Source organism: Penicillium brevicompactum (genome assembly GCF_028827555.1).
Source record: "Penicillium brevicompactum strain IBT 35665 chromosome Unknown utg000001l_segment0_segment0, whole genome shotgun sequence".
NCBI lineage: Eukaryota > Fungi > Ascomycota > Eurotiomycetes > Eurotiales > Aspergillaceae > Penicillium > Penicillium brevicompactum.
In genome coordinates this window covers 1,175,003-1,190,351 of record NW_026623203.1, presented here as the reverse complement: position 1 = coordinate 1,190,351, position 15,349 = coordinate 1,175,003, and the positions used below count along the sequence as shown (strand labels likewise).

Here is a 15,349-nt window from a genome sequence, read left to right as displayed (position 1 = left end):
TTCAGGGTATATGCTTGTTTCTGTGGCGTAAACTCGACTTTTGGGTCGGTGCGTCGGTGGTTTAAGACGATGGAGAGAGGAAAGCTAGCGCCAGATCAACGAAGCAATTCTGGATAGATTCATGTAATATGACGTTACTATGCGATGACTCAGTGATACATACGTTACGATGACAGTTCTGCCCAAATTTTGAAGCGGTGAGCTAAAACAGATTATAGCATCATTCGGAATTACTTTTTCCCGAATCAAGTAATAAGAGCTGGGGGGTATAGCTGTTTTCGAAAATTACTGTACGAAGGCTAGTTATTCGAAATCTTATACGCTGCTACCTTTGAGCCCCCCCTTTGCATATCCCAGGCCTTGGCATCCATATCTCTCTGCGCCGCCATCTTCTCCGGAAACGCCAGAGTTTACGTACACTGCGAGGTGTATCAATGCCACCAATTGAAGCCAAGTCTTTGGGAGGAGCAACAATTGACAGTCGCATTCCAAGACTGGGTATTTTTAAAGTGCCAAGAGTGAGGCACAATGGTAGCATCTGGTTAGATCGTAAATATGAACCCATGCAATTCACAAAATCCCTGATATGACTGGTAAATATCTAGTGGATACGCAAGTACTCGGAAGATATATTCCTTCAATTCTTAGTTGTCGCGTCGCTCAAGTGGTAGATCGGAGGTTTTGCCAAGCTGAGTGGGACTTTTTTTCCTGTTCTAACAGCTTTGCTACTGAATTTTGCAATTCGGCGGCAATATGGTGGATTGGCAGGAAATCATTTGATGGAAATAGTGTTTCGTATTGTTGAAGACAGCGCAGGTCGTCAGATGATTGGGCCACCAAGTCCTGCAACTGCTTGAGAAGTCCATAGCAGGTACGGTAGTATGAATTGTCGGTCTGCTGCCGACCGATCTCACGAACAATTTCGGCGATCTCCTCCATAGTTTTTCTTTGGAAAGGAATCCTTGGGACTGGGTATATAGTAAGATTACCATGAAGGGGATCTATTTGCTTACTATAATGGTTTCTCTATGGAGGATCGGTTTGAGACCAGCGATATAAAACTAAGCGCCGTCACTTTTCTCTTGCAACTTGGCTCACCCCTCCAATTTTTCAAGCCGTTGAATTAATATCACCAGCTATAACTTAGTTTAATTCCGTCCAAATTCTAGCTATGTCAGTCGAGCCGCGAGAAGTATAATCTCGAGGCATCCGCCAGTGGTGAGCCCTAGGGAACTGATGCTTGTGAGAACTAAACTCATCGTTCAACTATATACCAATATATCCAGCTAGGTTAATATTAAGTTTTTTAATCTGATTGAGTAGATTGTTGAAGGCCTTTGACTAATGGGCCTTCATTATTGTTATTTTCTATTGTGTGAGACTTGTCACGCAACGAAAGACGACACCTGATTACAGATACAAAGCTTGGATCAAATGATAAACAAGAAACTATCTTTCAATTTTGCTGACCTTGGAACAAGACTTATCACATTGTCCACTTAACCATTGTTTAGGTCTGCGATTATCCCTGCATCCCTAGAGTTGGTGATATTCAAAGAAACGTATGTTACTCCACTCGTGTTTAGTATCAAAAATAAATAAAAGAGGTCCCAACCGGGAGCATGGCCCTTAAGAAATGCGTTTTGCTTTCTATGCATTAGAAAACCACTGCCTTCTTCTCGGCAGCATGCTTCAAATTGTGCCCTGCGAAGTAATTTTGGATATCGCGGACTGGGTTTGTCACCAAATGTGTATTTTTCCACCTTTTCTAACAACTTCTAAGCTGCTGCCTGGCGACCTGCGTGCTTTCAGTCAAGTCTGTTCGAGGGTCAATTCCATTCTGGTTCCCCTGATCTATCGCACTGTCACGTTTCGTGCTCCGAGTGAGTGGGCGCTAAATGTACTCGATATCGAGTCATTCTTTTGGAACCATACGCGTTTACAAGGCCTCAGCTACCTCCGGCATACCAGACACCTGAATGTACAGGCCCCGATATGTATTTCCCGGTTTAGCCGCTGTGCAAATTATAGTATCTTTCGCGCATCGGGGCTCACACAAGCCTCATGTACCCTCGGCACTTGCGATGAGGTAAAGGCGCATCGTCATTTTCTAGATGACATTACGGAACAAATGTATTCAGTCTTCGCGTGTCTCAAAGAAAATAGCCTCCGTTCATTCCAGTAAGTCTGTTGGTCAGGGACTGCTACTGCTATTGCCTTTCTAATGATCAATGTATTAGGTGGGGGTTAGGCACCTGCCTTCCAGCAGGTATCCTGGACAAAAAGGGATATCTTTGTCGGCACCAGAAGAGCCTTGAAAGTATTTCGCTCATTACGGATGGGACTTGCCCTCAGGCGGGAGGTGCCCTGGATGGTCTATCTGAGTTCTCGTCATTGAAAATGTTGGAGTGGGAAGGTATACAGCAATCTGCTGAAGTCGACTCTGTGCGTCGATGCATCCGCCAGAATGCTGCACAATTGACAGATCTGTCGATTGGATTTGTCAGATATTCTGATGCCTCGGAACTTTGCGAAGAGATTTTTGGGCAGCAATCCAGGATATGCCATTCAAGCACTCTTCCTTCACTCTCATCTTTATCAATGCGCAAGATTTCCTTTCCGCGAAACTTCCAGCCGAGTCCAGCACTTTTATATGGCCCGCTTAGAGCTTTGGTTCTGCGCGATTGTCCAAATCAACTTCAGTTCCTCACTTCCTTGACTCGCTCAAAAGGCACGCCACAACTAGAGCTTTTCGAATTTTCGAGCGACAACTTTCTTGATGGTTTTGGCGAGGATCTAACCCCAGTGTTGAGATTCTTGGTCTCTTTCAAAGGACTAAGGCATCTGTTTCTGAGGCTGTCGAACTTTGAGGATCCTTCTCGAGTGGAGTCAGTTGTCAGATACCACCGATCTACACTTGAGACCCTTTGTTACCACGAACGTCAGCTTGTCTCTATTGATGATGAAGGTGTTTTCGAAGAATACCGGGATGTGTCACCGCAATGGATTCCCGGTCAATGGGATATCCTGGACCCATCTTGTCTCACCGCTCTAGCCCTGTGTACAACTCCACCTGTCGTGGTAAGTCATGGGATTGATATTCAGAACGAGCTTTCGCTAACCGTCGCAGAGGTTATTTCTTGAGCCGTTAGCCACCTGTTCCACCATCAGGATATTGCATATCCGGTTCAGTGGGTCGGAGAGGCTCCATAGAGATATCCCACATGAAATCAGCGCCCGGTTACGGACAAAGCAACTCAGGAATATGTGTCAGAATTACCAGATCGAAAGTATCGGGCAAGGTTGTTATCCTAATAGCTGGAGCGATCTCGCGAATATCATAAATGATGACTCAACTTCGCCTGTCATCTGGGATATGGACCAGTCGGACAGTGCGGGAAAATTCCTTCCGGTCTCCGAAGCGGACGAGTTTGTGTCTTTTGCCGAATGGGCCTTCGGGCCGACCGGTCTTCCAAATTTACAGATCCTGGCCCTCGGAGACTTTTCCCACAAAGATCGATTCCAAAAACAGCAATGTCTAATCAGGCGGAGATGCCATAAGAAAGAGCGTCGATACGAAGACTATCCTCGATCCAGCTGTGGTCATGAACCTGAATTTAGCCCATGCTTCTGTGCTACCAACGCCGCCGACGATCAGATCTGGGGGGGTCCCTCAGTTGGAGCCCGACTTCTTTCTGCATGTCCAGCCAGTGGGGTAATTGTATCACCTTTTGAATGATAGCCAGGTTATTATGTAATTATTGTAAGCTACTTACCAATGATTAATTGGAAACTAGATGTTGAATTGTGTTCCGTAGGCGGTGTTATCGCCTCCTCTCTTCTGGTCGGCAAATAAAATGGGATCTCGAATCGAATTCACCGGTCTTCATCAGCCCAAAGTACTATATCCATATCTTTCTCAAGAGAAGTTTTAATGTCAACCTTTTTCCAGGGTTGCATGTCCTGTTATTAAAGGGACAAATATGTAACACCCAGATCTTGCATAATTAGAAACAGCTCAGTTGGTCGAGTTTGGCGCATCAGGTATTTTATTGTCCGCTCTCCCACTCATCAAACTCCACTTACTGAAATTTGTACTGCACCGGACATTTCGAGCCCAATGACAACTCCAACCCTTTTTGATTTAGTTCTCGAAGATGAATATAATACAGCTATACGTTCCTTTTTATCTTATTGATTGTAATTTATGTCCTTTGGACTACCTCTCCGCCTCACGCCGAATTGTTAATTGATACTTCAATTTTCATTAAAGTCCTTCAGCATGCTTTCAAAGCATGCTGAAGGAATATTGGTAAAATTCTCAGGCAGGGACCATGACCGCTTGGCTGTCTGGGTTGACACAAGGGCATCCGGAAAACTCCACGCTCTTTTACAAGATTGAAAATATCAGCGGTATAAGGCAGAAGAGTATTTTTTACCGACTGAAAGTTTTGGGGGCTGGTGAGTAAAGATGGTTATTAGCTTGATCTACTGGGAAGAGAAGGGAGTGAGTGAATGGTGATTCAGCTAGTAGTCTATTTTTACGCAAATTCTTTTGGATAATCGTTCAACTGGTCTGGCCTTCGATTCAATTATTGGGTCGTGTTCGGATTCTTCAAAATTTGGTGTGTAAAACGAGTAAGTAAAAATAACTGTTTACTCAAACCCTCGTTGAGTAGAATGTTTTTTTTTTTGTCGGATCTACAGTCCACTCCCTTCCATTGGTTCGTTGCCTCTTGCCTGTTTACAACTATGGTGTCCTCAACCAGTTTTCGCATCCCCTATGCTACTATGTTCAAGTTGACATCAACATCATTGTTGGTTAATGAAAGGCTTTGAATTATTTTTGACTAACCATGCAATAAAATTGTGATACTAAATTGACCAACTGTTCCCATTTTCCTTTCAAATGGCTTCTCTGTCACTTTTATAACAGAGAAATAGTTGGCCATCTGATTTCCTTTTCTGATTTTAACTTTGTGTATTTTTTCATTTTGACTCTTTTCCAACTGCGCAATCATCTTTTTGTCTTGAACTGAACGTTTAATCTTGAAAGGGTGCAGAAAATTCCCAAGTCAATGCTCATCTCTGAAACCCCTCACTTTACATACCAGAACTACCATCGGCGTACAAATCCTGGGTGAAGGTGAGAAACCCTGTGTTCAACGGAGAGAAAGATTTTCAACGCCATAACTTGATGAAGCTGCAGGTTCTTTTGGAAAGATGCTTTTGAATGTGACCAGAGATACTACTGAAACTCCTCGATTTTTGAAGCAAAGTCTTTATCGCACAGTGTATAGCCTTAGTCTAACAGGATAAGGTAATGATCACCCGGGAAAACGAAGTTCTGCTGTCTTCGGTATAAATACCAACGTGTTCGTCCCCTCCAATCAGAAAGCACAATTCGACATGAACCAACGCAGCCCGCAAACATTTGCAAAGCAGGAATCACCACTCCTCTCTCCAACGACCGGCACGATCTGCTATCTTTGTATGATCCGCCAAGATTGACGCGGCCATTCCCAAATCTCAATCCCGCGTTGACTATCTACCATCCTACTGGCATAGAAGGTTTTTGTTTGCTTTATCAGTAGGATTAGGCTATAGCTAACTGCTCCAGTGTCTACTGGACGCGGGCATCCCGATACACTCATCAGTTTCAGTAACCTGGGAAACGTGCTCTCCATGCAAGGGAAATATAAAGAGGCGGAAGCATTGCATCGACAGGCGTTGGAAGCACGAGAGAAGGTGTTTGGATGGGGGCATTACGATATGTTCATCATTGTTGGTAACCTTAGCGATGTGCTATCCAGGCAGGGGAAATATGAAGAAGCGGAAGCAATGCATCAACGGGCGTTGGAAGCACTAGAGAAGGTATGGGGATGTGAGCATCCTGGCACGCTTACGATTGTCAATAGCCTTGGCAATGTGCTCTCCGTACAAGGAAAATATAAAGAGGCGGAGGCAATGCCCCGATGAGATCTGGAAAGATATGAAGAGCTGCTTGGACGGTAATCAGGAATCAGTGACTAGTCTCGATAAAGTAGTAAACAGCGCATTTTCAAGTAGTGCGCGTCGTCCTGTAATTCGCCACTCTAAGGTTGCATTTCTTTGTTTGAAAAGAGGAACATATCACTTAAAGAATTAATCTCGAACTTTGTATATGTCCAGTGACGGCCCCCATAATTATCTTCGCAGCTCGTGTATTTGCTTGTCTTTTGGGACGAAATAACTAAATTGCTTTTCCCAATAACTTCCAAGTTAGATATCTTTGACAGCGCATATTTGGCGATTATCTCGTTTAAAATAATCTCAACTTGAAGTGATAATAGTACAAGATTGATCGTGTTTGGCAACCATTTACCCCGGCCCATTGCTACGCTACGTAATGGACAGACTATCACAACTATCTTTATCTTTTGTATGTTTCACTTCCCATTGCTTGACAAGGAATTGAGGTCTTCTTCAACGCCTCTCGCTTTTGGCTGTCCTTGTCCAAGAGGGCCTAAGGGTTTTGTGAATGAAAGTACTTATACTGTAAAGTGGTGAGAAAGAGTAATTTTAATAGAAAATTTCTTACTAGAATTGCACACATGTTTTAAGGATCAGAAAATCACTATCACCGTTTGAAACTTTCGTGCTCATTTTGAATAGTCATGAATATGGTAAAGCTGGGCTGGCGCCCCCCATTTTTCAAGCTCAACATTCCGCCAATAGTTGAATTCTGACGTTTACAAGGAGCTGTCACGAAGATGGCGGTGTTGATTTTATACATCATTTTTCAAAGGCGATGTTAGACTCCTTCATCTTTGGATCTATGCATGTGATGCACAAGACCTCATAATATTAATATTATTCATGTTGCTTTTTGACCACCGGGCATCACATTATGTCTTATTCCTAGCCTAGTTTTCCTCTAGTTTCCCAGGATAGTTAGAACCTATATAAGATTAGTGTTGCGCTCTGCTTACTGAAGGCATTGCAACCTGCTCTTGGAGAAAGCTAATATGCAAGCTGAAACATTTCCCCAGAGGCGCCCTATCAAGCGAAGACGCCGTTCTTCAGGCTCTCAAAGCTCCGAGAGGCCTGAAAATATCATTTTCGAGACCATTCTTCCAAAATCTCTACCACCGCAGATGGCACAGGTAATAAAATCTCTGACCACAGTCATATTTCTTTCTGACAGAAAGCTTAGATGACCTTGGTTGTTAACTCTCCCTTGACAAATGAAATCAAGCTTCTGATTGAGAAGAGTCCAGCTCTTATCCCACAAGCAAAAAGGCTGGTTGATGTTTACCAGTGCCTGTGGGAGGCCTACTTGACGGAATACGCAAAGGCCAAAGAAGCTGGAGAAGAAAATAGTCTTCTTGGAAAGTCAAACAGCTGGCTTGAGGAAAACAACGAATCTCTACGTCTCATCTGTACCGATAGAGAGGCAAACTTGTACGACAGCCGCCAAGCTTTCCAGTCAGTCCGTCAAGGTATTCTTAATATCTTTGAAGATACTTTCAAAATTCACCAGCTTCTACCACTGCCATAAATCTCATCTTCACATTTGAAATACATTGAAATCATGGGGAATGATCTTAATGAAATGTATCAAAACGCGTTATCGTCTTTATGCATCAATAAGAACAGAGTTCCTGTAGTATTTACTTTGGAAAGTCATAATTTAGTCAAAGTAGTGGGAACTTATTAAATCCTGGAATGCTAACAACAGAATAACAGATCCAGCAATTCAATGGCCAGTCTTTAGCCCAAGGTAAGTATGCCACAGGAATTCCAGTCTCTCTTATCTTAGGGCTAAATATTTTAATTGAGATAAACGCCGAATTTTTGAGCCTTAAACAGATTTTTGATACGTCTTTTGAACGCTCGTTTCATGGCACTATCAGTAACAGTATCTCATTGGACGAACAACCAAGTAGCACTCAAAACACGCACGAAGAGGTGGCGTGATTGTCGATTCCTCTTTTTTGTAGTAGACACATATTTGTTGGATGTCACCGGAATATATAATGCCAGGTCACCATGATCATACTGGACGCCGAGCATCACACAAGCGCAATGAACGAAGATATTGGGCATAGTCAGTCCTATTGATAATTCTGTCTCGTGTCTCGGAACTGCTAACGAGATTCTACTCCAGATTATTTTCTGCCTTTTGGCGAAGATTTCCCTTGGGGGAATTTTTCGGACAACACATTATCGCCTGTCCTTCGAGCACCTGGTCACGATATTTTCCCAGTCTTAGCATGGAGGAACCAGCTTCCAACTAATGGTATCAAAACAGTACTGCCGTTTGTTGATTGCTACTATTTCTCTGGCTACAGCGGTCAACACTCCTTCTGCCGAATGGGGCCAGATGTTCTATCGGATTCCATCAGTAGCGAAGACATCTTCCTGTTCTCGTCTTTCCTCTCCCCGGTTAATGAGGTCTACCGGTTGGAGATACTCTTCACAGTCTTAGACAAGTCTACGAGAGGGGTTCTTGGTGAAAAATCCTTTCTTCTACATCGCTGGCTGGGCAGTCTCGCTCGAATCCGTCAGGAAATTCTAAGCAACCTCGGCTATCTCAACGCCTATGGCCTTGGGAGTTTTTACTTTGACATACACCTGTCGCCAGGACGAGACTCGACCTGCTTAGAACCAATGGCAGGTATAAGCCCATTCATGCAAAACCTTCCCATCGATCCCATGGCTTTTGTTCAAAACATTATTGGGAATTTCCTGTGATTAAATTCCGCTTGAATTAAAAAACAAGTGGATTCTCTTTACTTGAATCGGGCTTTGTATTGAATCCATCATAGCTTTTACTATTCGGTTGGGTCACTTTCTGCGTTTGGATTTTATGGATTCTTTTATCAGACGTCACCGTTCAATCTTGAAATCTATTGTAGTGCTTAGTCCAATGTAGACTTTGCAGTTAATATGGGGCCAATGATATTACTCATTATGTCCATTGAGTTTTAGAACACTCAATCATCGCGAAAATGCTCCTTTTTCCAGTTTGCAACGCCAAGTGCCCCTGAAATTGATGTCTGGTGTGCATAGCCCAGCAAGGTTGCATTTCAATGTATGACCAAGTGCAGTATTCATCTTGTTTGAGTATTTCACAGCAATGAAATCGTCGGTCATCTTATACAGACGTCCCGAATTGACAGCACCATGAACAAGGAAATTCTCCAATGAGGAGAGTACTCCTATTACATGACATCTTACTTTGCATTATACTGAGTCCATGATAGGCAAAAGGTATAATCAAGTTAACCAAGAAGGGGTTCCCGTATCAGAAATAAGATCAAATCGAACTATGACCAACAGGATTATTGATACAATAGATACCATGAAAGAAACGGCGATAGTCCTAAATTCTCATCGCCTCATGAACCCCTCTGCTCTTTCGACCAGGCGACTTTACGAGTCGAAGCTACACCAGCATTTTATAGTTGAGTTAGTTCCCAACGTCCCTATTGTTTATTCACTTGTCTGTAAAGCTAGTCTTGCCAATAAACAAAATTTTGCGGGTCCTAGACACACTTTGCCCAACTCTTGCACCTCGGATAATGATAAACGATGGCAAAGTTCACTCAATGAACTCTGATTTGCTGAGACTTCTAGATATACGACCTTGCTTCGAATTATAAAATCAGAGAAATTATAGGTTTTCCCGCCCTTCTGAGTCTAGTCCATCTTTAATACCCTTCTCGCTAAAGCAAAGGGAAAGTGTATGGGGTTTCTTTTGCCAGCTCGCACTTTTCTTCACATCAGAGGCCGACTTTCACATCACTATGCATCTTTTGCATGGAGTTAGGCTGTGGATATCCCACAAGTATGTAAAATTGACTATACAGGTCAAGATTTTGTTTACGAATATCATTTTTATTAGCCTAGGGCGCATATCCATGATTGGGAGACGCGAACGCAAAACCTACATTTGCTCTTCAGATCTCGAGCCATCCCCTCATCAGTTTCCAATTCCAGTCTATCAGCAAATGGAAGTGCTTCGCTGTCAGCGCTGTCATGGCCGCCGATCGGCTTCCTACCATCGCGGCTATCGGGAGGACCCTGGCACACATCCTCCGATAGGCATCTGCTCTCGAAGAAATACAAAGTGTGCTGCGGCAAAAGCAGATTTGGAGGTTTCTCGTGCCTCTCATCACTTCCGGATCTACGAGCTGCCAGTGAACTGAACAGATTAATGATCTTATTTTGCGCCTTTCTTTGGTCAGCAAAACAAAGCTATCTGTATCCTTGACTACTTTGTCACAAGACATATTATCAAAGATGTGGCTATTTATTATTTTATTCACAGCAGGGAAAATGCAGCTCCTGAAAATGACATATATATCGTCCTAGGGGCTGCCGTAAAAACATTGATCTATGGAACTGGCTTCTTCGCATTCTTTTTGCTCTTCCCATCACACTTTCTCATTCTCATATGTAACAGATTCTCAGTCCAGTAAACAGCCCGATTCATCTTTTAAGGCTGTTTGTCCAAATCTCAAAAGTTAAAACGAACACAGATAATTCTAGGAAGATGCTGCATATTTTGATCCTTTGAGAGCATATTCAGTATTGTGATTCCCACCACGAGCTAACAGCCGACCACACAGCTTTAACGCTCCTAGGAGCCCAGGTAGCACCTGCCTAATACGGTATTAATTACCAGCTACCGGTGCCACAAGTGCAAAATAAATAATTTTGTAGTTCACAGATATATTCTGCAGCCCTCTTTACCTAAGAAATCATACAAAAAGAACCTGCCATGGAGGTTCCCCCGATAGCACATCTCATCTTGGATACAATCTTGCTGTTTATCTATTTACTTCACACTCTTCTATGCAGCCGAACCTTTGCGAAACTTCCGCTCTACCAGAAGACCAATTTTGTCGCTTCATTCTTTACTCTTACCTTATCTGGCGTCCTGTTGGGTTTTACTTGGGCAGGTAAGGATGAGAAAGGTTTGTCAGTCCTCACCAACATTCTAAGAACTCAGCTCACCGTTACGATCGAACAGTCCAGGGTATCTTGATTGATACATTCAGCATATTTCCATCTTTGTTTGAGGTAGGTCGTCCTTGAGAGCTTTGGCCAGTATAGTTGTTTTTAACTGGTAGTACCTCAATAGGGTCTTCGACTTAGCAAAGCGTTGGATATGCCTTTCACTACGCCCCGCGTTGTTTGCTTCGCTGTGGCGGCTTCCTCTAGCTTAAGTAAACTGTTGGCTGATATTCTGAGTATTCATATTTGCCCACTTTTGCGATGCGGCATTGTGGTTTTATTTGTGCTTGATTACCTCTGCCTCGCGCTAGGTTTCTACTGGCTCTCTCGAAAATCAATTCCCGGGCATCTGGGTCAATCACAATCGCAACGTGAAATGTACCGATTGTATCTAATAGCCGTTGTTCTTCTGATTGTTGCGGTACCGGGAGCTATTTTGGGCAGCTGGCGGCTATGTCTCGAGGTAAAAATCTCTGACTTCCCTAACCTATGGATATTTACTGACTGCTTCAGCTTCAAGTGATAAGCTCTGGATCGTGCTATCTTCGTCATGTTAGTTTCAAGCGATCAAGAACTCTCACGGAGCGGGATTCGCTGCCAAGCCACAGAGGTCGTTCAACTTGCACGGACGGAGACTCTCTTACATACGAGAGCATGATCCTCGCCATCTACGATGAGGGTATACGCAACGTCCAATGACAGTTATGTCATGACGAAACTACTTAGTTTTCAGAACAGTATGATATTCATTCTTGGCAGTGTCCTTTGAGAGGTTTCTTGTGTACTGCAGTCAGAGGCTTAGAGGTAGCAATATAGGGAGCTTCCTGGTCTACCTGATCGCCTGTCTCACGCATCTGTTCAAGAATGCCACTCTCTGAGCTTCCTAGGAGACTACCAATAGCCGTGCCGAGACTGTCAAATGCTTGTCCAAAACAGGCTAGTTCTTCTTCCTGCTTAGCGTACCTAGTTTTCATATATTCACGTTCTTGGCACAATTGAATCTTTACTGTGCGGAGCTCCCCATTTGCGCTCTCAAGACGTTCGCTCTCGGACTTTTTTGCGAGGTAAGATTCATACAGCCGTCGGTAAAATCTCACGATCTGGGCAGCCTGGTGCGCGAATTGCGGGTCACCTGGATTCAGCCGCTTCAGCTCTTCGACAAGCGATTGAAATGGCTCCGCGTCTGAAGCTTGTGCTTCGTTTTGGGGAAGTTGAAAAGGTGGTGGCTTTAGCCTAAAGTTAGTCCACAGCTGCACGGTAGGCAGGATTGTTGCTCACCAGCTGCTGGTCATGGTCCTCTCTCGCTGGGAATACCGCGGGCTCATTGATGGGTCTCGGCGATGCGCTTCCTCCGCCTTCGTCGTGCTCAGCTTTCGTTTCAAGCTCGTTATGAAAATCGTTCATCCTGAGAGTTGGTCGCTTGGTAATTATTTCGTGCTTGGGCATGGGGGCCTCTTTATACCAAACGACCGTGCCAAATTCTGATGAGCAACAAACCACTATGGCGCACCGTGTTCCTAATGTCAGTGTGATGTGTATTCTCAGTCTTGAGGGTAATGCACCCATCCAGTTAGTTGCTGGCTCATAAACACGTTTGGATGGGGTTTAGAAAGACAATTAATCATATAATTGCGGCTCCAGACCCACTGACTAGATCAACCCAGAACAATAAACGGCCAACCCGTGCAGAATTCTCCCATCCAGTTTCCATTGTAAACAGCAAGACAGCTAAACTGCCGCAGAAAGAGTTACGGCAGCGTGTTTGAAATTACTTATTGCTGAACGCTGCGCTGATTATAATAACGGTGTTGTGGCAAGCCTCGTCATATAGGTGGTATGCTTTTGATGTCCGGAGCTAAAGGACTTAAAAGCGGAAGCCCCCTCCTACAGGAACATGGATAGAACTGGGGGAAACAGCCTTCCAGCACGGCATCCTGCATGGTTCTGTCGCTGCTACTTGGCACGATCATTTAGTGGTTGACTCCCAGCAATAAGATACACCCCTCTTCGTGGTGCTATGGATCAGTACTCAAACGACCAGTCGTTTCAGGAAGCTATGATCTGTCCTTGCGAAGTGCGTTTTTCGTGGTCTGATAGACTTGGCCTTCTTTTTCTTTTTCAATTGATTTCAGTTGTTTCCTCGTATTGAGCAAAACTTTGACTACTTTGCGGTGCACATACAGTAGATTTCGAAAACGGATTCCCCTGTGGACACCAACGCATTGTTTCCCGGCCCGTACCCGAAACTACGCTAATCCATATAAGGCTAACTCAAAATTTACCCCTGCTTAGCCGTATCGTAGTATATAACGTATTGAGATTATGTGTCAAATGAGTCATTGTTAATTACCGTACTCGTGCATGGAATATTCTAGGAAGTCAATCGCCATGGCAACGGCGATCTGGCGATCTGGTCTCATCCATGCCCACTCGCTTTCTTAACTTTTCTACATACAGTAGCTGTTGTCGTCTACATCAACATACATGACAAAGACCCCGTAGAACACTAACCTTGGTAGGCTAAGCTGGTTCTCGTTTATGTTCCCTATGGCACTCGATCCCTATCTCAACTTTCGTTCGTCATTGGACTTCTTGCGAAAACTGGCACGGCCCACTCATGCTGACAGACCTCCAGAGCTTTGATCGTGCGTAGATATGAACGGCAGCCCCTACCATGATGATTACATCGCTCAGGCCCAAGAATACGAACCATGGGAACAGGATTCACAATATTCGCCCCCTACCCCGGGATACTTCCGAAGCCCATCTGCTACATCTTCGAACTGCAGTCCTTCCCGGTCCATCCCATTCGACGATAACCCCAGCTCCGCAAGCCAACCTCGGCCCAGTACTCTACCTCTCCTACAGGAATCTGAATGGCAGTCAGACAAAGCCTACGACGAGGATCCTCCAAACTGCATCCACTATTTCATAGAATGGCGAGTTACACTCAACAACAAAACGGTCGTAAAAGACACGGAAGAAGATCTTGCTTTGGCTCCAGGCGCCTACTGGAAGTTATTCCTGGAAGAAAAGCTGCACACTGTTCTCCAAGAGAAAGTCTCCCGTAACAAAAGGGTCAGGGTCGATGACACGGCAATCATCGTGTTGAGACGTTGTTAGTGACTGACTTTGTATCATATCACGAATAAAGCAGTGCTTTGACAAATGTAGATTCGGTGCCATATTGTGCATATGATTCTACTCAAAAGGTGGTGCTGCAAAAGGATGAAAGTCAGGCATAGAGGGGCACTGAGGGTGGCAGTGTATAGGGGTTTCATGTAATATACAATATAATACGTAATGAAACGGTTCTGAAACTTATAGCCATCCTATTCTTAGGACATATTTATTTTCGCTTTAGCCGAATAAAGATTAGGGTGGTTTCGGGTACGGGCCGAGAAACAATGCGTTAGTGTCCACAGGGGAATCCGTTTTCGAAATCTACTGTACGACACCAAGGAATCCAAGGTCAATGGGAGAAGGAATGGAAAGAGTCAAATACCGGCAGTCACCTGCGCCAGATCGACAACACATTGCCAGCCAAGTACACCCGACGTCTCTACGGGTCCCTACCTAGAAGCCGGGCTTACTTACTAACGCAATTGCGAACTGGACATTGCTGGCTATCAACATACGCGAAGGCCTTCCGTTTCCGCGATGACGACCTATGCACCTGCGGCGAACGAGAGAGTGTAACCCATGTTCTGTTGGATTGTCTGGAGCTGAGAGATCTACGGCGAGAGCTCCGAAGGAAGGTCGGCGAAGCCTTTAACAGCATATCTACCTTGTTGGGGGGATCTGGCGTAGAGGGAAGGAGTAAGATCAACAGTGCTTCACGGGCTAAGACAGTGGAGGCTGTCTTGGACTTTGCCGAAGCATCACAACGGTTTCAAAGCCGAGCAACATGAAGGCAGCAGGTAAAACAAACCGGCTATTGAGCCACGGCAGGCCTCGGCGAGGCATCAAATTCGCTTAGGAAGTGGGACACGGCATCTGCATGCATAGAGATATATATAGTTGTAGATCCTGCATATCGTTCGCGAGGGGTCAGGGTAAATGAAATCATCATCATCATCATCATCATCATCTACTGTACGACACCTACAGGCCAGTTCCCGGTCATATTACCCCAGGCCCAACCGCTTCCACAATCATTAGCCTGAAGCAGAAACGTGCTACTCGCCTTGGCTCATCCTTCGTAAAGTCAACTGATAATATGTATACTGTATCTATAGTGTCCAATTTGGTTAAGTAAACATGGGTGAAATTAAGGACGGACCGCTAAATTAGGGAGTGTTTGTGCTAAGGGGTAAACTATATTCGAATTTTACTGTGTATCGCC

The 15,349-nt window shown here is 44.4% G+C and overlaps 4 protein-coding genes across 4 annotated transcripts; 3 read left to right on the top strand and 1 right to left on the bottom strand.

The window, feature by feature from the left end:
- Positions 1-1,687: 1,687 nt before the first annotated feature.
- N7506_000243 (uncharacterized protein) lies at positions 1,688-3,739 on the top strand (the record flags this gene model as incomplete). The annotated part of the gene is made up of 3 exons (XM_056949539.1): positions 1,688-2,181; positions 2,241-3,081; positions 3,131-3,739. 3 exons carry the CDS (start codon positions 1,688-1,690, stop codon positions 3,737-3,739), a joined length of 1,944 nt encoding a protein of 647 aa, XP_056815454.1.
- A 1,670-nt stretch (positions 3,740-5,409) lies between these two features.
- N7506_000242 (uncharacterized protein) lies at positions 5,410-5,979 on the top strand (the record flags this gene model as incomplete). The annotated part of the gene is made up of 2 exons (XM_056949538.1): positions 5,410-5,491; positions 5,621-5,979. The coding sequence occupies 2 exons, from the start codon at positions 5,410-5,412 to the stop codon at positions 5,977-5,979; spliced, it is 441 nt and encodes a 146-aa protein (XP_056815453.1).
- A 1,216-nt stretch (positions 5,980-7,195) lies between these two features.
- N7506_000241 (uncharacterized protein) lies at positions 7,196-7,540 on the top strand (the record flags this gene model as incomplete). The annotated part of the gene is made up of 1 exon (XM_056949537.1): positions 7,196-7,540. The coding sequence occupies one exon, from the start codon at positions 7,196-7,198 to the stop codon at positions 7,538-7,540; it is 345 nt and encodes a 114-aa protein (XP_056815452.1).
- A 4,210-nt stretch (positions 7,541-11,750) lies between these two features.
- On the bottom strand, positions 11,751-12,408 carry N7506_000240 (uncharacterized protein; the record flags this gene model as incomplete). Its single annotated transcript, XM_056949536.1, has 2 exons — positions 11,751-12,230; positions 12,283-12,408. The coding sequence occupies 2 exons, from the start codon at positions 12,406-12,408 to the stop codon at positions 11,751-11,753; spliced, it is 606 nt and encodes a 201-aa protein (XP_056815451.1).
- Positions 12,409-15,349: the final 2,941 nt, after the last annotated feature.